At 41.2% G+C, this 24,361-nt stretch overlaps 3 protein-coding genes across 5 annotated transcripts in view; 2 read left to right on the top strand and 1 right to left on the bottom strand.

The window, feature by feature from the left end:
• The first annotated feature begins 2,493 nt into the window (after positions 1-2,493).
• Positions 2,494-4,285, top strand: sln (sarcolipin). The gene is made up of 2 exons (XM_033630312.2): positions 2,494-2,701; positions 3,017-4,285. The coding sequence occupies exon 2, from the start codon at positions 3,102-3,104 to the stop codon at positions 3,195-3,197; it is 96 nt and encodes a 31-aa protein (XP_033486203.1). The 5' UTR covers positions 2,494-2,701; positions 3,017-3,101; the 3' UTR covers positions 3,198-4,285.
• On the bottom strand, positions 4,234-12,574 carry kbtbd3 (kelch repeat and BTB (POZ) domain containing 3). 2 transcript variants are annotated; one of them, XM_033630309.2, is made up of 10 exons: positions 11,314-12,574; positions 10,668-10,953; positions 10,420-10,585; positions 8,958-9,140; positions 8,471-8,644; positions 8,086-8,376; positions 7,506-7,748; positions 7,136-7,426; positions 6,836-6,985; positions 4,234-5,437 (listed from the first exon to the last, which is right to left on the bottom strand). In XM_033630309.2, exons 2-10 carry the CDS (start codon positions 10,940-10,942, stop codon positions 5,315-5,317), a joined length of 1,896 nt encoding a protein of 631 aa, XP_033486200.2. In that variant the 5' UTR covers positions 10,943-10,953; positions 11,314-12,574; the 3' UTR covers positions 4,234-5,314. The 2 variants fall into 2 exon arrangements, with proteins under 2 accessions (XP_033486200.2, XP_033486201.2); XM_033630310.2 differs by having other exon boundaries at positions 11,207-11,334.
• A 222-nt stretch (positions 12,575-12,796) lies between these two features.
• The window catches only part of fam168a (family with sequence similarity 168 member A), a 33,587-nt gene continuing 22,022 nt past the window's right edge, over positions 12,797-24,361 (top strand). The window contains exon 1 of one of the 2 annotated variants that reach the window (XM_033630871.2): positions 12,797-13,186. The gene's annotated coding sequence lies outside the window, so the exon portion shown is untranslated. The remainder of the gene's footprint in view (positions 13,187-24,361) is intronic. The other variant, XM_033630872.2, reaches the window with a different exon arrangement.

The raw sequence follows: 24,361 nt of genomic DNA, 5'->3' as shown, positions 1-24,361 counted from the left end.
TTTTGCAGTTGCAAAGACCTGGACACATTGTCTATTTAAAACTCTTTTTATTTGTGTGGTCCTGGATCAACACAAGCACTGCAATCTTGCAGAAAAAAAAGTTTTTAATAGGCTATAAAAAAAGGAGGGAAATTGTGTTAATCGCAGGTATTTGCAACTGAAAAATGCTTCGTTAGTGAACAATATTCTAGCCTATTGGCAAGCTTACTCGTTAGCATAGCCCTCCTACTTAGCAAGTTTACTCACTAATATTCTAGCTTATTGACAAGCTTACTCGTTAGCACAGCCTTCCTAGTTAGCAAGCTAACTCCCTATTAACCAACCTATTGGCAAGCTTACTCGTTAGCATAGCCTTCCTAGTTATCAAGCTAACTTGCTAATATTCTAGTCTATTGGCAAACTTACTCCTTAGTAAAGCCTTCATAGTTTGTAAGCTAACTTGCTAATATTCTAGCTTATTAGCAAGATTACTCGTTAGCATAGCCTTCTTGGTTAGCAAGCTAACTAACTAATATTCTAGTCTATTGGCAAGCTTACTTGTCAGTAGTGTTGGTAAGCTAACTCATTCATATTCTAGCCTATTGGCAAACTTCTTTTTGGCACAGCCGTCTTAGTTAGCAAGCTAACTCACTAATATTCTAGCCTACTGGTGAGCTTCCTTTTAGCATAGCCTCCCTAGTTAGCAAGCTAACTCACTAATATTCCAGCCGATTGGCAAGCTTACCCAATAGCATAGCCTTCTTAATTATGAATCTATCATGCTAATATTCTAGCCTACTGGTATGCTTACTCATTAGCATAGCCTTCCTAGTTAGCAAGCTAACTCACTAATATTCTAGCCAATTGGCAAGCTTCCTTTTAGCATTGCCTCCCTAGTTAGCAAGCTAACTTGAAAAGCTAACTTGATAATATTCTAGCTTATTAGCAAGGTTACTTGTTAGCATAGCCTTCTTAGTAAGGTAACTTGATAATATTCTAGCCTATTGGCAAGCTTGCTTGTTAGTTTAGCCAACCCACTTAGAAACTCATTAACCCTGCAGTAGCTTCTAAAGTTTTTGTTTAATGTTACGGAGGACTTTTTTTAAATCAATTTTTCTAATGTCATTTTGGAAAACTAGCTTAGCTCTGAAGAAGCACAAAGGAATTTTTAAAGAAGCACAGGAGCAGACTGATGATGTCAGAAGGCTCTGATTGCAATGTTTGTCCAGGAATGCAATGTTGGATGTTGATCCAGGAACATGTCCTACATGGCAAAATGGGTCCATGTCATTGGTCCGACAGCCCATTGGTCCGACAGCCCATTGGTCTGACATCCCATTAGTCCGACGGTCCGCAGTACTGAACGGCTCCCGGTGGGCGTATTTCTACCTTGATGGTGTGCCACGACTGGCACTGGGTCAGCTGGGAAAGGCTTGAGGCGAAACAGGCTCACGGCTTATGTGTTTGCCACTTTCTTTTTCATTTTAACCCACACCATGATCTTTTCCTAACCCTAACCAAGTGGTTTTTGTGCCTAAACCTAACCAGACCTTAACCACAGGGAATCATGATGATTTCGGAACAACGGGACTTCGGAACAATGGGTTTAATATGGTCGGAACAATGGGATGTCGGACCAAAGGGCATTTCCAGGCAAAATCACGCCATGCCTTAACCATAGCAGCTGCTGGCTGTAACTTGACATTTAACACACCAACATAGTGTGATGTGATAGTGATATCAAACTTTAACTCTAAGAAGGCAAACAGGATTGATTAATTCCTCCAAGTTTGACATGAAACATTCAAGCAACATTTTGTAATACAGAGCTATAAAAAAAAAAAACTTCTTTTCCCAGCAGTGCTTGTACAGTACATTGGTGCCTGTTTGCCCATCAGCCTGTCTGCACTTCACTGAGGGGAGTAGAATCTGATTTAGCCTGGTTGCTTGTGTCTGTCTATCGATCAGTGAAGAGAAACCCATGTAGGAAGGGTGCCAGCCACATGCAGCAGACTGGCAGATGTTATCCAGAACCATGTGGTGATACTGAATAACTATGGGAAGTATTAACCTTTGCTTTTTCTTTTGCAGAGTTCCTCTGTGACAGGGCAGACAGCATGATGAATTGAGGCATTAGCTGGTATTAAACCTACATGCGTCCAATGTTGCATTTTGGAGAGGTCGCTCTATTATTCTTCTCTCCTCTTTGCATAGCTCACACACATACTGAGTGATACTGTTACAGTTTCATAGCCATCAGAAGATGTGAGTATTGTGTTTGGAACAACTGTAATCCACCTAGTATCTGCAATAATGTTTTATAAATAACCCTGTGTCCCTCCTCTGTTGTGTGTCTGTGTGTGTGTGTTAGAGAGACTCTGTATGGTGATAATGGGAAACACACCAGTGGATGATACCGCAGAAAATAACACACTCTATTGGCTGCTTAGTTGGTGCGTGACATCAGTCTGTGTGTATGTGAAACATGGGCGGTCCCCCAAGGATGGCTACTTTAGGAGCGGGCCCTGCCCTTGGCGACCGCACAGAGCTGGACAACGGCAAAAGGATCAGCTGCTCATTGATGCTGTGGAGAGCAGAGTTGCCACTGTAGAGAAGTTTCCAGAAAGAAGATAAGCGTTCAGAGGTCAGGCTCTGCTGGGACACATAACACCTGCTTTCACCTTTTCCTGGTCATAGTGAGATCACTGCCAAACGAAGAGAGGTAACAGCTCACGGACTACATCTGATTTTGTGTTACCATTCTGAAAAATGTTTGGGCTAAAGTTGGCTTCCAAATCCCATGAAAATCAATGAGTGTAAAGGGACTTGGGAACAGCTTTACTTTCTAACCTGATCATGTGTGTGTTAGTGTATCATTAAGTGTGCTTTGTGAGTGTGTTTGTCATGTCCCGTGTGTATACTTGGGGATATTGTGGACCCTCTGCCTGTTGAAGTCTGAACAGGTGGCGACAGACATACTCACGTATTTGCCTTTGTTATGCCTGTTATATTGCTCATGTCTCTCTACACCTCTCAGGTCCAGGACCAGTTGCACCTCTTGAAAACATCCAACAACATTTTCTGCATCCTTCCCCCTTGTCTCCTTCTTCTCCGACACCACCATGGACCGCTCGGCGCAGGAGCTGTTCCTCAACTTCATGATCGTCTTAATCACTGTGCTGCTGATGTGGCTGCTGGTGAAAACTTACCAGGACTGAACCATGGAGCAACAAGAGAGGGGATGAACGAGAGGTAGAGAAACGTTCAGAGGGAAGCCAGCATGGTTACTGTAGGATTCTGCTGCTGATTGATTCTTGTTCAGGCACAGTGTTTACATCTTTTCATGATGGGCACTGGTCTGATTCAGAGCTCTAGTCTTCATATGAGACCAAGACTGTATATAAAGATGGACAACATGACAACTCCCCAAAAGTGAAGCCAAAACATCTTAGTGGCTGGCTGCAGTGTAAGTCAGTGTTAGCAAAAGGGAAATGGGCCAAACTATAAACTCAAAGTATTTGTCAAATAGGGGTTAGGTTTACCTAAAGATGGTTACTGTCATATTAGGTAGGTCTTATGTTCAAGTGTTGATTTTTCCTGATAATTTTGGTTTTAATTAGTTATTTGATGCTTTAAAAAAAGGGGGGTTGACGTCATGATTGACAGCTGTGTGTGTTCGTGATCAATGACGCTGCTTGGGATTAGTTGGACAGGTGTATAGGTGGAAAACAAGTACTATGGAGATCGCTACTACACAGGCTCTGGCTCCAAATGATACCAGCACACAATTGCAACCACTGACTCTGGGTTAGTTTGGCTTCATTTTTCAGCAGTGGGAGGAAGTGAAGACGCATTGTCCATCTTTATATACAGTCACTGATATGAGGTCATAAACCAGGGCAGATTGACAATGACAAACTCTTGGATCTGTATTTGTATTCTGAGATGTTTTTCGACTGTGGCTTTGAATTTCTGGCAAGACCCGAAGGGAAGGTCACAGTAGAGATGAGGGAGTGAATAAAAATAAATCACCAGGGGGGGTTTGGCTGTATTTTTTCACCGTGGGAACCTTTAAAATGAAGGCTATAAAACACTGCAATGTCACTATAAATAGCACAGTCGCCCATGTCATTTCCAAAGATTGTTTCATTTACGTAACCTTTGACACAATGAACTCTGCTGTTGTGTCTGTTGTTCTGTTTGTACTAAGTGATGAATGTGTCAGTGAAGATACCGAAGAGACATTAACACAAATAATGAAGCATTATTTTTATGTTCACTTTTTGCCATTAAACAGTCTTTCATTTGTCGGTTTCTTTTTCTGTTTCATGACACAAATGCTCATTCACGATACACACCATGAAGCCCACAATTTTCTCCTCACGGTTTCTGAAATTTTTAAGTTACTGTGTTCTTTGAAGCTACGGAGTGTTCCTCTATGATAGTTACACATTTCCATCAAACAAGCAGTTACTGAAGATAATCAGGTGATCTGTGTACTGATCACATATAGAATATATTATGAGAGGAGAAACAGGGCATGCATGGACACATGACAGTCTGAAACAGAATAAAGGCAAGTAGTCTAAAGCCAAAATCCACCCACATAGTTTACACAGTGTTGGCATGAGTTATTTTAGCTGAGTTTTAAATGTGAGCAGCAAAACAACTAAGAAAATCAGAATAATGTGTATTTTCTGATCTGTGCTATCAAATAAAGCACATTTAGTTGAACAGGACTTCTGAGGTGTTTTGTGTGATGTTGCCAGAACAAAATCATTTGATTCATTTAGGCTGCAAAATCCACAAATGCAGGAAAAGGACACCAAATCCCCCTGACAGCTGAGTAAATGGAGCTTTAAAAGTCTTACATATCAAAGTCTCCTTCTCTATATTGTAGCTGTAGGAGAGCTGATAAACTGTGAGCTCTTATGTGGGCGAATTCTACTTTTTATAACATACAAAGCAGAAAAAAATCAGTTACTAAAATAGGATTTCTAAAACAGTCTCCTGCTCAATAGGGCTCCTCCATGGGAGGGACCATATTTTGATTGACACAACAACACTCCTATGACAGCGAGCGCTTTACACATACAAATATAAGGATCAAATCTTCAAATAAAAAAAACTGTAATAAATCATTTGGCTCAGGTGCTCTTGTGTTATAATGATGTGGGAGACATGTGGTGTTAGTTGAACATTCTCTCAGTCAGCTGTCCGTCATGCACAGAGGAGACTCGTGGGTATTGCTTACATCAGTGACACATGTTAACACACGCATGTACTTCCACTCACATGTATTAATGAGTGCGTGCGGGCGTGTGTCTGCTGTGGATCATGCTGTGTCACCCCATGGGTCTTTGTATCTGTTGAAGCTGATGAGCTGGCAGTGGAACTCGGTGAGCGCTCTGGGCATGGGGGCCACTTCCTCCCATTGGCTTCTCCCACTGTGGTACACCTGTACCGGCCACAAGAACACACACATACCATAGAGGATGAATACCCTCTGTCCCCAAAAAATGAACAGAATGAATGAGCACACCTTCAGCAATACATTTAAATAACTTTAAATGAACTAGTTAGCTCAGGGTTGGAAGCAGGGCCACATCTCCAGTCACCTTGTTACCCCTTCTTTCCTGTTTGTCTCAGTTTTCTCAACCCACTCTCCCTACTCCTTTCCTTTCCTGACCCATTTATCCAGTCTTCCATTCTTTTACCTTGCTAGTACCGGGTTGGACCCCTTTTTCCTTCAGAACAGCCACAATTCTTCATGGCATAGATTCAACAAGGTGCTGGAAACATTCCTCAGAGATTTTGGTCCATGTTGACGTGATAGCATCACACAGTTGCTGCAGATTTGTCGGCTGCACATCCATGATGTGAATCTCCTGTTCCACCACATCCCAAAGGTGCTCTATTGGATTGAGATCTGATGACTGTGGAGGCCATTGGAGTACAGTGAACTCATTGTCATGTTCACGAAACCAGTTTGAGATGATTTGAGCTTTGTGACATGGTGTGTTATCCTGCTGGTAGTAGCCATCAGAAGATGAGTACACTGTGGTCATAAAGGGATGGACACGGTCAGCAACAATACTCAGGTAGGCTGTGGTGTTTAAACCATGCTCAGTTGGTACTAAGGGGCCCAAAGTGTGCCAAGAAAATATCCCCCACACCATTACACCACCACCATCAGCCTGAACCACTGATACAAGGCAGGATGGATCCATGTTTTCATGTTGTTTACACCAAATTCTGACCCTACCATCTGAATGTGGCAGCAGAAATCCAGACTCATCAGACCAGGCAACGTTTTTCCAATCTTCTATTGTCCAGTTTTGGTGAGCCTGTGTGAACTGTAGCCTCAGTTTCCTGTTGTTAGCTGACAGGTGTGGCACCTGGTGTGGTCTTCTGCTGCTGTAGCCCATCTGCTTCAAGGTTCAACATGTTGTTGGTTCAGAGATGGTCTTCTGCAGACCTTGGTTGTAACCAGTGGTTATGTGAGTTACTGTTGCCTTTCTATCATCTTGAACCAGTCTGGCCATTCTCCTCTGACGTCTGGCATCAACAAGGCATTTTTACCCAGAGAACTGCTGCTCACTGGATATTTTCTCTCCATCCTCTGTAAACCCTAGAGATGGTTGTGCATGTAATTTTGATGCCAAAATTTATCTGGTGAGCTAGTGATCACTTCCTCTAAGATTCTTGAAAGCAAAGAGCCATAAGGCCATTAGATAAGCTGTCAATGCATTACGTGGCCATCACCTTTAGCTCATAAAACCCATGACTTAGAACAGCACCTTAGCCAATAGAAGTGAGAATAGGTCAGTTTCTCTGGATGAAAAGGTTCTCCTACCTGTACTTCATCAGTGATCTCGTCGGGAGAATAGTCTCCACCTAGGATGTAGATTCTGTCTCTCATACCGACTGCTCCAGCATTGAATCCAGCACACTCAAATGACCCTTCCCCCTTCCACACGCAGGTCTCTGGACAAAAACTGTAGACCTGGATGTGGGGAAAAAGTCACACTTTGAACTCTGAGTTGACCTATTCAAACAGTCCTGCTTTGAAAACTTAAACTACTTTTTAATGTCTCACACTTCAGTGCAAGAACAGACAACTCATTCATTCCTCAGTTACCATCTGATGTCTCACCTTATATGTGGACAGGTCACAGAGGTGCAGTGTGTTATTAATTGACACCGCCTTGACCAGTGTAGCATGGAAGAATTGGCCAAACTCTGCCACCAGGCGGCTCCACTGGTCCTGCTGGGCGTCGTAGCGGAAGAAGCAGTCCAGTGAGGGGTTAAAGGAGTCTGTGATCTCCACCTCTGATCCTAGTGTATAGATGACACTGTCACAAGCACTGGCCTCGGGGTAGAAGATGGCAGTTGGCAGCGGGCTGACAGAGCACCAGGTCTCAGTTAGAGGGTTATAATACTCCACCTAGAGGAAAGAAAATAATTAGTACTGCACAAATAAACTGCACTCCCATTGCTGCTGTACAGGGTGGAGACACTGTTACCTCCAGCAGACTGGGAGCTCCCCCTCTGGATCCCTTGGTCCGTCCTCCAATGACGTACAAGCGGTCCAGGCAGGTTACAGCTGTGTGCGTGGTTCTGGGCTTCAGCATGGCAGGTGCAGGCGTGCAGGTTAGAGTCACAGGACAGTAGCACCAAACCTCGTCCGTAGCGTCGTGGAACGGCTCGGCCACATGGAGACGTATTGCACGACAACAGTTACCCCGGCAACCGCCTGTCACAAACATCTTGGATACAGAGGAAAGAGGAGAAGATGGTGAACTTTTTCAAACTTTTTTTACACCTGTCAAGGGTTTCAACGATTAAGCTTAGGGTTTAAAAGATAACTAAAGGGATAAGGATGTTTAAAAATAGATTTATATTTTTCACTTTCTTTAACTGTTATTTTATTTCTTGCGAAATAATGGATACTTTTATGCTGTGTGGTCTCTATAAAGCTTTTGAAACAAGACATAAAAGCCCACAACAAAGCTATAACTTATAGTAAGGGGTCATAAGTTGATGGAATTAATTTAATTTTAAAAGAACCACTGCAGGACTCAAGATCCAATCCCAAAAACGTACCTTCTCAGCAAAGCTTGTAAGGTAGGATCCCGGTGGGTCTGGCATTGTGGCTGTCCCCTCTCCGTGCCCTGTTCCCAGCTCTTTCCACTGATCTGTTTCCAGACAGTAGCAGAAGGTGTGGCGGCTCTCCCCGTTCTCCTCCGTTTTGTGGATGTAGATGTAACTCTGCGTGGTGGCCGGCCTGGCGTCAGAGAGCAGGCCGCTGTACTGATCCTGCCTGCTCTGAGCCTCTGAGAACAGGGCAAGACAGGACTCATTATCGTAGAGGAGAGTGTCGGAGTCACGCAGCGTCTGAGAGAGAAGGAGAGGGGTGATACATGAAGGATGAGACAATCACAAGACCAACTATAAAAGCAAAAATCCAGCACGTGCATTGTGTGCATACCGTTAGTGCAGGTGCAGGTAGATGGTGGAGTCTGGTTAGAGATAACAAGCCCGGCAACAGTTTTTGTCTTGTAGCAAGATCATGGCGTGTCCATCTGAGAAGCGACTTCACCACGGTCTCCTCACTGGGCACGTTTAGAGCATCTGACCTTAGGCATGCCTCCAACACATTTAGCTATAAGAAGCAATTGAAACAGTAAATACAGAGTGAATTCAGTCAGACTTTTTGATGTTGGGATGATAATAAGGTTACTTGTCAAATCAAAATCACTGTTTACACTAGTTATACTGACAAAGGTCTCACCGTGGACACCCTATGATTTATTAAGTGTAATTATTGGGACAATGTTATGCCCTATGTGTATGGAAATTAGATAATATACATACATAATACATAATATACAGTCAAGGTATAAACTAGTCAAAGGAATAAACCTCAGTTTCTTTGATTAATTAACTTCCTTATTGTGTCCGCTCTTAAGCTGCACCTGCATATCCAGGAAGTCCTGGGTTTTGGAAAGGTCCGAGAAGTTCTGAACCACAAAGTCATTGGCACTTTGGAGGAGGGAGGCCGAGCCGTACACCTCAGCCAGGGACAAGAGGGACAGACAGTTAGAGAGGTCCATGGTTCCTATCAGGAAGTCACTGCACGCTCGGGACAGGACTGACACCTGAGGACAGAACAAGAACGACATGAACACTTGAGAAAACATCCATGAGAATTACAATATACTGTAAAACAATATACAATACATATTTAAAATAACTGCAACTTAGAGACAAGTATATTTTTAATCAACTATTATTTCAAGAACTACTATTCCTTCAGCTGTTAATTATTGTAGTTTAATAAAGGCCCTGCACACAGGTGTGTTCACTTGCTTGATTAGACCTCTGCTCATGGGCGGATTATGACTATGGGCCCCTGGGCACAGATATACAAAAGGCCCCACCACCTCCCCTACATAGAAGCAGGGGTTTTTTTTCATCTCTTTATAGCCATATGCATCTTTTTGTGGATTTATGTCTCTTTTTTGGTTGTTTGTGTCTCTTTGTGTCAGTCTGTGCCTTTTCTTTATTCCTAATGTGTCAGCCATTTTACCCCCTCCCCTTTGTTTCTTGTGGTTCCTCATTTGTCTCTCTCTGTGTCTGTGTGTCTGGGTGTGGCTCTCATCAGTCCTGCTGATCAGCCTGCTCAGCCAAAAGCCATCCACTAATGACACCCAGCAGTACAAATACCCTGACTCTGCAGTTCAGTCTACCTTGCGTTACTAACTACGGCCTACTTGTTGCTCATTGCTTTTTTTATTCTTGGATTTTTGGCCTGAACCTTGTTTCTCAGTGCCTCAGATCCACACTCACCGGTCACCCATTTACCTGCCACTCCAGCCTGCCAGCCTGTTTCCAGCCCTGCTCGGCCTGCCTGCCCTGTGTCTCCCGAATACCCTGGATCAACCGAAGACACCCCTTCTTGCTTTATTGAAAATAAATCCACTTTAAACTGAACAGCTGTCTGAGTCGTGCTTTTGGATCCAGTTCTCTTTATACAATACAACAGTTATTTTGTGTCTCTTCGCATCTTTTTTGTGGTCATTTTGAGTCTCTTCCTGGTCAGTACTTGTCACTTCGAGTGACATTTTACCAGTGACAGTCAGGGGGGTTCCCTTACACTTTGGGCCCCTGGACCTGTGCCCTATTAGCCCATTCAGTAATCCATTCATGCCTTTGCTTGTGTTGCAGTTGGGGGAGATTACATGGTGAGGTCCCCAAAGTTCATGTTCCAGTAAGAATACTTAAGTATTAAGTTTTCCAGTTATAACAGGTGACAGGAGGTCTAATTAGACACCAGTATGGGAGTGTGCAGCAGACATTTTGCCTTGTCATAGTGGGAAAATCACAGGTGTGATGCACTGTATGTTTAGGAAAAAGAAAGACTGGTTGTAGTTCTACCTGCAGAAAAGATGCAATCTGAAACAGCATGTCTACGTTGCCATCAGTGATGAGTGTCTCTCCAGTATAGGCGAAGTCCAGGAAAGAACCCACCGCCTCTGGAGACTGGTTACCTAGAGTCACTGAACCATCCCCACGCTCTCGCATATCCACCTCAAACATGGCCCTAAACACAGAGCAGTTACATTTTAACAGAAAGATAGATAGATAGATAGATAGACAGATAGATAGATAAATAGATAGAGTACCTGAAGAAATCACTGCATGCTGCAAGGACGCAGCGATGGCAGGGGAAACTATGTTCCTGGACCTTAATGGTGAAGTCAAACAGCAGGCTTCGCTCCCTGAAGGATCTGAGCACACCCAGCAGCTGAAGTCCGTGTGACTCAGGCACCCGCAGTAGGGTCCTGCACTCTGGGACCCCGTTGCATAGTGGAGCACTGCCAGGTTTACTGCTGGGGGGGCTGCTGCTGGAGTTGTGGGCGTTGGTGATACATGACGGTGACTCTTGAGGTTCATCCATCTTTTCAAACTCTGATTAAATTAAAAAATTGAAATTAAATAAAGAGCATGATGCATTTTCACAGATAATAAAGAGGCTGAGCCTGCCCCCTTATATTATGTGACTATGTATGTGTCTGTGTGTGAAAGACACACAGAAGGGTGAGCAGAAATTAGTAAACTAAATGCTTAATATTACTGAGAACAGTTTAAGGTAAGATCTTGTCTAGCACATTCAGTATTATCACACAATTACTCAGTTCAAAATTAAGATAACACACACTACCTGAGATGATGCACTGATGTTAAAAGTCCAACATAGGTTATACAAGTAATAGATATAGACGTGAAATATAGAGATATGTAGTCTGAAGCAGGACAAGCGCTACTCACAGTGTCAGCACCTCGGACAGCTCTCTCTTCTCATGCCATTCTAACTTCCGGAAACGTGAAATCACGCGAGGACTCGGACAGCTTCTTGTTTTTCCGCGAATATACTTGTCACTAAAATGATCTTTGCTGAAAGTGCGCTGTTTTGTTAGTAATAACAAGATGTTGCTGTCGTTTATTAAAAGCCCTCGAGTAGTGTGTGCATGTATGCGGCTCTTTGTTTGCGGTAGAGCAGTGCGCAGTGGTAGCTGGGAACTGTAGTTCTCGCTCATTGGTCGTTTTACAGACTGGGTCTTTGCTCGGTGGGACTATGCTGGGGCCCAGTGTAGTAGTTTGGGATAAATTCACTTGCAGCACAAGAGATGGGCTAAGAAGTCAGGACACATAAGAAATTACATAAAATGTGTAAAGTAAGAAATTAATGAATGACATTCAAGCAAAAACTGTATTCATTAGATAAATAAATTAATAAATAGGCAACATATATTAAAAAAAATTTAATTATCTGGAGGTAGTTTGTAAGTTGAAAAAGTTTCTAAGTTGAAAACAATGCACTTTGCCAATCTAGACGAGCTTCACTGTGCAAAGCGAGATAAATATTTGTTAAGGGTGTTGTTAGTGGCATGTAAAAAGGCTATCACCAGAAAATGGCTTAAGAAAGACATATCAACCATAAACGAGTAGACTGACTTAATTTATATTACATACACAATGGAGAGAATTACAATTAAACTAAAAACCCAATTGATACTTTGATGAAAAATGGTCAAAATGGCCTAGCCTACCCATATGTACAAAATCAGACCTTACACATGAGTAGGCCATTTTTATATGTTTTGTTTTGCTTTTAGTTCACTTTAAATGTGTAGGGTTTTTGTGTCCATTTGACACCTATGTGAAGTTACTAAAAAGTTAATGACTAAATAAATAAATAAATTTAATATTTAAAAAAAAAAGCAGGCATGGTTCCAGGCCCTGCATGTTTGGTAAATTGAGTCACTGTGGTGCAATGCAACTTGTCACCACTGGGTGGCGTTGCCTGGCTGCAGAGCAATATTTGTGGTAATGCTTCTGCACATACGCACCAAGTAAAAGCCTCTGAAATAGTGAACGTGAACTTCAGTCATGCTGCAGTACCGTTTCACTGCCACAGTGCTGCTGACCAAATAACACACTTTCCTGCCTGGAAATGGTGATTACGAAGATACATAAAGGCAGGCTTTTGCAGACATGCACAGATACTACTACAGCCTGTGTCTATCCTGGTAATATATGCAACGACGTATGGATATAAGCCACTTCTCATTAACACAATCAATAAAGTGCGAACACACACAACAGAACAAAGAAGTAACTGTGATTATACAGCAACATAACAATCAAACCACCTCCCTTCATCTGAATTATCTTTATTAGCAGTTTAGTCGCAACAATCCTTAAAATAAAATGCTCTGTTACTGATTGATTGAGGACTATGAGTCAAAATGGACAACAGAAACTAAGGCCATTCCGTCACTCATTTGCTTTTTCCTTTTTTTATAAGTTTGAGCTATATCGATTTCTGTATTATGATTATTATTATAAGGCTATTATGAGAGCCGCTTCACTGGATGTTCTATCGGTGGGTCGGACCCCCTCCTCTCTCCTTACATCCCTGCATCCCTCCCTTCCTCTCTCCCTCCCGGCAGTGCATCCCCATCCCCCACACGGTGGCCGTCTCTTCGGGTGAAAGCTGTCTTCCCTGCGCCACTGGTCCGACAAAACGCTGCTGTAGCAGAGCCAGTCAGTCCGCACCGACCTGAGGCAGAGCACACAACACGGGAGAGAGCACGTACGCACACGGGGAATCATTTTTTTGTTCGACCGAGTGGCTTTGGTAAGTCTTGTCCGATGTCTATTATGGAGGGCAGGAATGTCCATGTGTCGACTTGCTAGTTGTTCGCTTTTTTCTGTCTTTCTTTTCCTCCGTATCCCTTCAATTGTCCTCCGTGTCGGCTACATCGGGGGAACTAGCGGGCTAAGCTAACAGGAGCTAGCTTAAATAGCGGAATCAAACTGATAGCCGTTGTCGTAACGGCTCGGGGTTTTATGGTTAGTGGTTGGCGTCCAGGCGGTAAAAGTAGCCACTGTTGTTCCGGTGCAGTCCGCTCTGACCTGCTGTGAGTGTTTTTCATTGTAGTTTGCTAATCGTTACCCAGCTAGCTCGCTAATTAGCAATTTTAGCAGCGTGCGCCCGAGGGATGCGGGGATGCTGCTACGACGGGTTAGCGGTTGTCTTTTTAGGCTAGCAGACTAAGCTAAGCTAACGTTACTATTATGTGACCCGCATAGATTCCTGCACGGGGTGCTTCGGAATGGTTGAATAGCCATGCTAACGGTGGCTAATCTGGTGATAATTGGCAAGATGGCATCTCGGAGTTGTTATCTAGAAATCGGTGGATTTCCAAAATGGTGTCTTAAGCTTGTTTGAGTGTGACCATTTTTGTCCAACCATGGCTGTTTTGGCGTTGCTTGCTATCTCAGGAATGCAGTGTACTGCCAGTGCATGCCAAAGTCTGATGGATATAACTACATATTAACCACTGATGTGGTGATAAATACAAACGCCTGCATGCTTGGCTGTATCCTCCAGGCTACAGTCACTATTTTGAACAAAACATAGCATCATAATTTGTTGTGCAACTGATTTTGTTTTTCAGCAGAGTTTTGTGCTGCATCTGTGGTGTATTGTGCAGCTGTTATAAAATGAAGTGTAGCGTGTATTCATATGTAAATATTTGCAGTCTGGATTTAGATGGTTCACCTCATTGAGTCTATGTATATCACTCATTATTAGGTTCATAATAATCATGTGGTTCCTCTTGAGATTCACTTTTGGTTACATGAAGACCCCGGCTATTGTCAGAAGAAGCATTAGAAAGGCAAAGTGTGACAGCAAATTAAGATTATTTTCTATATTGATTAATTTGCTGTCCAGGTATTGATTTAAGTATTATTATTCAGTCTACAGAATGTCAGAAAATAATGAAAAACCCTTAATAACACCTTCTGATTGCTGGCACAATAAAATATTTCATTGTACAGTAACAGGAAATGGAGTTAAGCAGCCTTGACAGAGGCAGTATTTGGCATTTTTGCTTGTTAAACAACTTTAACAATCAATTTTTGAGCAAAATTCTTGTTGACTAATTTCTTTTGGTCATCTTAATGATTCACTAACTAATCATTCAGCAATAGTAGGGATGCAACAGCCTAACAGTGTATCGCTGTACACACTGACAATACAGAATACAAAACCTAAACAGAGCCCTGCGTAGTTTAAAAGAGACAGGATTACACAAAATACTACAGGCATATTTTTCTTCTTCTCTCTTATGACTAGTCTTATCAGTGAAATGAATCCTCTTCACGATCATCTTTTTTGGGGGATTACCTGCTTCAGTCATTGACCACTAATCCTATTTAATTCAAGAAGCCTTATCTGTCTAAAGGGATTTCTGAGATACTACTGTTCTTGGCCCTCGTCAGAGCAACGTATTTAAAGTTATCTGTGTATAGGAGAGTGGAAGAAGCACACTGCTCCGTGAATGTTAGACATTCAGTGATGTGATTTTGTTCTAAATTTTTAATTTAGGTTATGCTTAACAAGGCTGAACAACATTAGAGTCACATCGATTCTGTCCAATGAACAAACAATGCACAAATCATAAAGGCTTTGCACAGTCTTTTTACGACTAAAGGCATCTGGCAGAATTGCATCCCCCAGATGAAGGTGTATTAAATGCAAGGATAATGGTCATCCATGAGAAATCAATTCACAAATGACAGTATAAGGGTGGCATTTTAAGTCAGTCTGTATTTTTTGCGGAGGATAAGAGCTAAAGCTAGGCTGGGCCAAAAAGCTGTCGAAGTGCTTGAAGTATTTGCTAATTCAATTTCATCCTCAGTCTAAGGTGACCCCTGTCTGCCATGCTAGAGGAGAGAGGGGGGGGAATGTGGGTATCGGCATGCGTTGAGCGGAGTCTCATGTGTATGAATGGTGGGCCGTACAATGCAGCCGTAAAACTGTCAGACTATAGAAAGCTGGAGTCTCTTAATGTTACGAGAGTCGGTGGTTCTATAACAGACTGTTGTCTTTCTAGCACTTCAGTCCCATGTGGTTTGAACCACTTAATGAGTTTCTCATCAGAGATCAGTGAATGAGATGCTTACAGACGGCAGCTTCCAGATTTGCCCTCCTCATGTCCAGCCCACAGTGCCTCGACTTAATGACCGGCTTTTTTTTTTAATTAATTATTTTTTTTTTATGGGACAAGCAGATGTAAACATTTGCATCATTAGACAGGTTGTCAGTGTCAGTGATATTTGAACAAAATTGCCATATTTGAATACCACTAAATTTCATCTTGGAAGTCATTTATCATTTTATTTAATTGCTAAAACTTTAGCTGTAATGGACAATCATAAGTCTATCTAATTATCTTTTTTAAAATTAATTGATTAAGTTAAGTCTATAAAATATCAGTTTCCCAAATTCCAAAACCCAAAGATGTTGATTTTAAGATGGGGAAAGGCAGCAAATTCTCACATTTGAAAAATGGCGGCATTCATTTTTGGCACTCCTTTTGTGAAATTGACTTGAATGATTAATTATCAAAACAGTTGCCAGCTAATTTTTAATTGATTGGCTATTGCAGCTTTTATCTGTTGACAATACATTTGGTTATTGCTAAATGATGACCCACAGAGCCCAGGGAAGAAGAAAGAAGAGATACTGATGTATGGTGTTAGCAGTCGTGTTAGCATTCCCTAAACACAGAATGTAATGTGAACACTTACTGTAATTGTCAGGAATGCAGATTCAATTCAGGTGCCCGCAATCAATACAAGACAATATCAGTAATTGTCCTCATTGTCTTTTTCTTTGCTGCTTACCATAATCTGCCTCACACCAGGCCTTTAGCACTGTTAAAATTTTTAGGAAGCTGTGTGTTTGGATGGAAATGGAGACACATATGCCATGGGAATGTCAAAGTAAAGGCGTATCTTAAAGATGATATGTATTGATGTACTGATTTTGCGTCACTTATGTTGGATTATTGATCACTGAATCAATAAATCAATCCAGACTGATGTATAGTTACACCCCTAGTTCATCTTAAGTTGGACTTTGACTATGTTTAATGGACATCAGATACCATCAGCAGTATATGAATGAGAGAAAATCACCAAAAGCATTATACACCCGGATTCTTTGCAGATTTTCAACGAGTGCTGTGTCACTGCAGTGTGGGGAGTGTGTGCAAATGAACAGCGTTAAGGTGCCCCTCGTGCTGCCAGCTCCCAAAGCACCCCGCCCATCCACCAGCCAAAATCTGTGGCATGACACATGAAATGACGTGTTTTGCATCATTTGGCGGATTTTTGCTCACGGCACAGGCAACTTCTCAGTGCTGTTTGCTCAGCGGAAGGCCAAACACCATTCATCTTCACACACTACCCACAACACGGTGACAAACACCTGGTTGTAAATCAGCAAAGTATCCTTTAAAGTCACATGTTGTTATTTGCCAGCACGGCTTGTATCAAATGCTGCTACTGCAAAATGTCACTGTACTTTACTTTCCTGTATATTAGCATAAAATTTTGACAGTTTGTATATTGACTCTACACCCTGTTGTATTTAATCATCTTATCAAGAGCCAGCTTTCAGCTGGGACACTATTTGAACAGGTATTTCACAGAAGACCTGGTCGGCTCTGTATATTTAGTATGCTTGAAATATCTGAGTAGCTGGCATTGATCAGCATCTCATCAAAGCCCTTCCTAAATAATAATGGTGAATTTGTGCAAAGAGACAGTAAAATATCACTGGTTGCTATGTTAACTACACCATTATGGCCTTTTTTTTCCCTCCTGTGTTTGTCAAGTCTCACCTCCGCTGCAGGCAATAATGCCTGTCTGCAGTTAATATTGCCTGGAGGTATTGATTGTTTATCATGGGTTTAACTTCCAAGATCTAGCTCATAAAGCTGTTGGTTCTCTTTTCTGTTTGTGCATGCTTGTGACTTGGTGCGGTGTGCATGTGTGTGTTTTTTCCTGTAACTCAAAGGGTCAGATTACTCAAAACACAAATCCAGTGATGCTGAATTCAGGAATTGAGTTTTGCCTTTTTAATCACTGGCTATTACAGCCCGGTAATGTAGTAGCTAATTTTAAGTAGTTTTTTTCTTAAACTAGAAGCTTAATTAAATATAAATTTTTAACCCAAGTTTTCTGCAAATTGATGGCCTTAATTGTAAAAATCAATCCACTTTGTCTGATTTGTTAGTTCTTTTTCCACAGCGGTGGTAAAATGTCTAAAAGGTTAATAAAATTCAAAATCAAACCCATGGCCAAATGAGAACGTTGACCTTGCGCAGAAGCTCATTATTTGATCTCCCAGCTTGGATTGATGTGGCATTTGTAAAAAATCAGTCAATAAAATTTGATGTACCTGGTTCGTTAATTAATTTGGAGCACCTTTGAGCTTTGTGCATTCATTAAGAGTGCCTTGAAACATATTGATAGATACTGCAGCAGGCCACACATGCACCAGTGCCTTTTTATATTGTTATTGTGCAAGTGATTACTTGGTGTTGAGGATGCACTTATATCACGTACAGACATGACACCTTTCTTTTTTGGTAATTATAGGCCTATAGCTTTTAATAGCTTGCCCATCACGGTGGTGATCAGCATGGGTTAAATCACTGCTAAATTATGGGAAAGAACCAGTCTTGTTGGACATTTTCTACAACCATATATGCAATATATTAGTCTGTAACTCTGTTTGCAATTATTTCACACAAGTTTAGAATTTTAAGGGGCAAAAAGTGAGATTTATACCACCAGCACGCAGCTTTGGAAATCTAAACACCATGTCTTCAAGTGCCCTCTGAAGTTCACTTGTTTTACAGTGATGAACTTTTAACCAATCATCCACCCGAGTTTTTGCATGATTTTCTGGCTCTTGTGAAGTGATGAATTTCACTTTGGCTCATGGTAACATGATATCTATAGATCGCTCTCTGAAAACTTTTTTCCGTCTGACAATTTTGTCTGGTATGTAAATTAGTGTTAGAGCCTCACTAGGCAACTAGCATGGCCATAGACTTCCAGGCTTGTTTCCAGGATCGCTCAGGCCTGCTATCGATGTTATTATTTCCCAGTTGCTGTGGGAACCCATTAAAAGTCAAATTACTTGATGCTCCTTTTTTAAGAAAGCTATACAGAAGCCTCTAATTAATACCCTAATTAAGGACTCTTTGTTGGAGACAACTTTGTCACCACCCTCTCTTTTGTTTTAACCTCAGTGAAGGTAACACTTTTAGCTTTTTCCACCACTAACTGTGAATTTAGATTTCTTTCTGTGTTATGAAATCATATGTTTTCATACAGCCTCATCATAGCAAAAGATTACTGCCATTTTGCTCTCCCTAAATGTGGCTTAGCTCCCAAGGACCACAGCAGAGGTAGAAATCTTCATAAATGGATAAGGTTAAAGGGTATTTATTCCATGGTAACGTATCAGTTTTCAGTGGGCTGGCTCAATATTGTCACATAATCCAGGGATGCAGACCCATGAGGTGTGTTACTGATGACATGATTTTGGAAAGGAGAATAGAGGAGGAGGAAGCCGGCACAGAGAAAAGGGGAGATGCTGTCCCAAAGTGTATAGTGCTGTCCTAGATCTAAAATAGCCCAGGGCTGTTTGGAGCTCGTTTCTGCAGGGCAGGTCTGATTGTGTGGAAGGCAGGGGGGATTTCTGATGTCATCACATTGCCTTTGAGCACTGTACTGAGATGGATTTGGTTTTGGACTTGATTATAGATGTCAGTTCTGATTGTGACAACAGGCACTATTAGTTGGACTGTCCCTTGGGCCTGTTTTGTTAGATATCATGCTGTCAGGATTTATGCTGTATTAAAGGCTCTGAAAACATACATGAGCACAATGTTTTATATGAATATCAAGTGTCAAAGAGAAATACTTGACATTGGAAACCAAGTTTTCAGGGGCTTTAATGCAGCTTTATTGTTTATTGTTTATCCTCGGGAGATGGACCTTCGGTAGGTGACTGTAGCGGCTTGAATCCCATCAACAGAAACCCTTCAGTGCCCCTGGCTGGTGGCCAGTAGCAGCACTGGGTCTAATCTGTGTAAAGGCAGCAACAGAAAGTTTTCTGATTCAGAAGAGAGTCTGGGCAGTCCATTTTGCTGTGGCTGGAGTGGATTTGGGTTGCTGCAGCTGCCAGCTCTACTCCTGGGGAGGTGATGTGTTGCATCGGGGAGTGAGGTGGAGGACACACTAGATAATGTTAGCTATTTAAACGTGAACTTGAAGCTGCAGCCATAAGCTTTCGGCTCTAGGTAGCAGATGGCTAAATTATAAGCGACATTTTCTGTACATATTTGAAATGCTTCACAGATACTGACACGTTTTATTTTGTTTATTGTCAGAGTCTCTCTTTGATCAGTCAGTCTTCTTTTTTTGGGTTGCTTGGTCAATACAGTGTTAGAAAATAATGCAAAATGCCCATGACATTTTCCCAGAACCGCAGGGTAACATTTTTAATGGCTTGTTATGTGCAAATGTTTCCACTTAATTAAAGAAGACAGAAAATTAAAAACAACATTCACATTTGAGAAGCGAGAAACGGTGTATTTTCTGCATTTTCAGGATTAACTATTACAGAACAATTTTCTGTAAATACATTTATTGTTTTGGCTTTACAGTACAGTGAACTGATGCTAAAATTATGCTATAGACTAAAGTCAATAAATAGAAAAAGAGCAGCCCACTTAAAGGATATTAAATGTGTGATTAATTACGGGAAGGTATTTTGAATAGCGATTAGTCCTTACGAATGAAAATACTGTTGACGCACCACATTACACTCAGCAATTCATTGTCTTGTGGTTTTTATCTCTCTGTTTCCTTTTCATATGACCCAAGTGAAACATTGCCTTCTTGAGGATTAAAAAAAAAAAAAAGCTGTTCAGCTCTATTCTCTCCTGTGCTGAAGTGTGATGACGCCCACCGGTTTTGATTTGTTGCTTTAAAGAGTAGATGCCTGGTGAGGTATTATGTGGGAGGATAGAGTCGGTGTGGGGGTTGTGTTGTATTGTACATGTTCTCTAGGAATGGTAGCTCTTTGTATGTGTGTGTGTGTGTGTGAGTGAGTGAGAGGTTTATTCTTTCACAATCCTCCTCCTCCCTCATTATTACCTCTTCTGGTCCCCCGAGGCTGCAGGAATCTCCCTTTATGGAGTGCAACCAGCATTATTGTTTAACAACATGCACGTTTTTATATTAACATGCACAAATTAAATATGTTGGCATAATCTTTGAAGATCTGAGACAAGGCAAGACCTGACTGTCACATTACTGAGCTCACACAAAACATTTAAAGATACACACAAATACACCCGAGCTCTGATAGCATGCAGGCTGGCGGGCTGTGTTTTTCTACCTATGCCTTGAAGCTATAGCCGGTGAGTTCAGCCCAAATGAAGTCCCACTAATAGAGTTTAAGGTTAACAAAGTCCTGAAAAATAACTCTGGTTAAGGCAGGGAGCTGGAAGGTCGTCTTAATAATGTCAGCGTGTGTGTGTTTGTGTGCCAGACAGAGCGTTAGCTGCCGATTTGCTTTGATGTCATTATTGAAGGTTGCAGTTATAGCTGAAATGATTAGTCAGTCAATAAGAAATAATAAGCAGCTATTTTGTCAATGTATTTGCTTTGGAGATTCATCAAGCAAAAATGCCAAATATTAGCTGGATCCATCTTTGTCATTTATGTTAGTAATTTTTGGGGGATTTGGATTATTTGATGGGATAAAACAAGGAATTTGAATAAGTCACTGTTTGCTGTGGTAAATTATAAAAGGCTTTTATTACATTTTTTTTAATGTTTTTATTGAAACAATCTGTAATGAAAAGAATTGTTTGTTGCAGTGTGTCCAGTGAGTTTGATATGTTTTTTACTTCCTTTCATTGTGTTTTGTTTGTGTGGCCTTGAGGTATAATAATTCTCATTCCACAAGTAAAACAATACTGCCTGGTCCTTGAATAAAATGTGTAATTTAGTATTTGGACAATGTTGTAGTGATAAGTGTACTAAATGATTCAAATCAAAATTGCAAACAACATCCATCCGCTAGAGCACACACCATCCATTGGCTGCTGTGTAGCAGTGTCAGTTTTCAGTCCAAATCCAATTTTCTGATAAATGTTTTTTCATCATTGCAGTGTCATAGACAGGTAGCTGGGGAGAAAATGAAGTGAGATGCAATTTGATGTTGAGGATGGCAGGCTGTTACAGAGCCAAACATGCGGTAACATGGTCTCTGGTTTGCTTGTAATAGGCTACTGAAAGGTGTAAAAACTATCAGCAGATGAGTGAAAACGTTTTATGTCACATGTACAGTTTCATCATCATTGCCAGAGTCTGCTGTAAGCAGCAGCCCTTTGACTGATGGAGGGGTGTTACACTGCAGTTAGCCCTGCTGTCTCTGAAGTCCAATGTGTTTGTTCCAAGGAGAGAGGAGTGAATGGCAGAGAAATCAGTTTTTACAAAAAGCAGACAACAGACAGTCACAAAGTGTGTATATGGTGAATTGTAATGTAACAGTGAAGGCTCAGTGGCTTCTGGCAACACAGCACATGTACCTGCAGCTCTCCAGCTCCTTCACTGTGAAAGCTTTCTTCCAATTATGCTACTTAAACTACTTGGCCCTAGTTGGACAAATTTAATGCATTTTCATACACTTGCAGTACCATATAATATCAGCTCTTTACAAGTTTGATTTCTGCATGACAAGGCAGGCAATTTGAAAACACAGTCTAGCAAAACATTATATGTTTATGCTCTCTGTGTTTGAATGATTAAAAATTCCTAACTCACAGTTATCTTATATCCACCATTTTACGCCATTAATCAAATACAAAAAACTTGACATTTCCCAATGCTAAATGTTTTACAAGTAATTTGAAGACATTGTTTTCTTGCTCCAGTAACTCGTGATTGGCAATTTTCACTTGCAGATTACTTTTCTGTCCATCAACTACAAATAATGTGATTATCTAGTAACTGCACAAGGATTTTTTCTCGCAGAAATGCCTAACAACCCCCATTTCCCGCTTCTCATTTGTGATGATTTGCTGCTTTTCTTTGTCTTTAATGATCATAAATGGAACATCTTTTTGGTTGTGTAGGGTCAGACAACTACCTGGAAGTTAGGATGGTGAAATATTATCAGATATTTTAAAGATACACTGAACAGGATCTTCCTAAAAACAATGTATTGACTCAAACAGAAGTAATACCTCTCAATTATCATGTTACCCATTAGACATGTGGGGCAATGTATTTTTCTGCTGAGCCCTCTCCCTGCATTTTCTTATTTTCTTCTTATCTTCTTATTTTCTGTGATTGGGACATTTATATGTGTGTATCAGGTGAGGTTGAGGGCTCTATAAGAAGGCAGCAACCAGGTGCCAAACCATAAGCAGCAGGAAAGGGACACCATGCCAAAAAACACAAATATGAAATGCCAAAGGAATATGAGGTTAGCTTTTACTTTCACTTTCACTGGCAAGTGTGTTTACAAACAGTAAATGACAATCCTGCACAGCGTGCCTTTAATTTTTTATAGACAAATGGATAAATCAAGGAAATAATCAGCAGATTACTAAATAATGAAAATGACTTTTGGTTGAAGCTGCAGATAAATAGCAAAAAATATTGCATTAATCAGAATTTAATCATTATTTGTAACCACACACAGAGATGGCAACTGATATTGCCAGACTCCAGTGTGGATCGTTTATAAGTGTATTTTCCAAAATGGCAGATTGTTCCTTTTGCAGGAAAAAGTGTAGCACAAGAAAATCACAATCCACTGCGAGGAGACAACCCAAACCCTTGGCTCCCAGTGCCCAGCAGCAGTTGCTGTTTGCTGGTGTCTCTCAAGCAAGTGTGGATGTGTTATTGATATTTTCAGGCACCCAACAATACGGTGTCGATTTTAGTTCTTTTCTTTATGAAGTGTGCCTTTAGAGCTAGAAATACTTCTAAACCATGGAGGGGATGTGTACACTCGTCGCTGCCCCTTTACAACGTCCTACAAATAAATGTACCATCTCTTTTATGGTGAATGTCCTCTGTAAAATGGGCTTTTACAATCGCAGTGGTCTGTTGAACAGAAGGTCTCCTGGCTAGAAAGAGCTGTTTTTTTAGGAATAGAGAGCCCCAAAGTGCTTCATCATCCCCTCCCCCTGAAAACAAGGGAGTCAGACACTCCTACTCATCACATGCATCTCTGTTCTCTTTTCCTCACAGACACCTTCATTAGACGCATTGTGGCATCCCTCTTGTTCTTGCCCATTTACTTTTCTTTACCTTAGCCAACACACACACACACTCATACATATACACTCTGTTTCTCAGGCTGAAATGTATGAACACACACTCCCTTCTCTAGTCTATTCAGGCAAAGCTGTAATTGGGTATTTGTTGTGTTTGCAGCACTAGACCTCAGGGTTAGCTTAGCCACCTGTCCATGTGTTAATGGGCATTGTTCCCTCGCGTTACACATTTACATGCACATTACAACTTAGCTGACATGAACAACTACCAGATTAAGGTTATTTAATTAAAGTTTTTCTGTGTTTTGCTTTAACTTTAATTCAATGCAGCTTGATGCTGATAATTGTTTTTTGAGATAATGACAGGCTGTACATTTTCTTTTGTCAGAAGCAACAAAAAAACACAGACATTTAAGGCTATGTTGGCTAATGGTAGTATGACGTCTTCGCCTAAATTATGACAATGATGGTGATTTTAAATTTGGGGAAAAAAATCTCTTAAAAAGCCATGCCCACAGCATTGGCTTTAGAAATGGCAAATGATCTGTCGGTCAACTTTAGACTGAAATATCCTTGTCATAGTCATAACTGTTGGATGTATTGCCATGGAATTTCATAGGTTAACATTGAGTGAATTGTCT

This window comes from Epinephelus lanceolatus, chromosome 4, assembly GCF_041903045.1.
Source record: "Epinephelus lanceolatus isolate andai-2023 chromosome 4, ASM4190304v1, whole genome shotgun sequence".
In the NCBI taxonomy this organism is placed as follows: Eukaryota; Metazoa; Chordata; class Actinopteri; order Perciformes; family Serranidae; genus Epinephelus; species Epinephelus lanceolatus.
The sequence above is the reverse complement of the archived record's forward strand: the minus strand, read 5'-3'. Positions and strand labels throughout refer to the sequence as shown.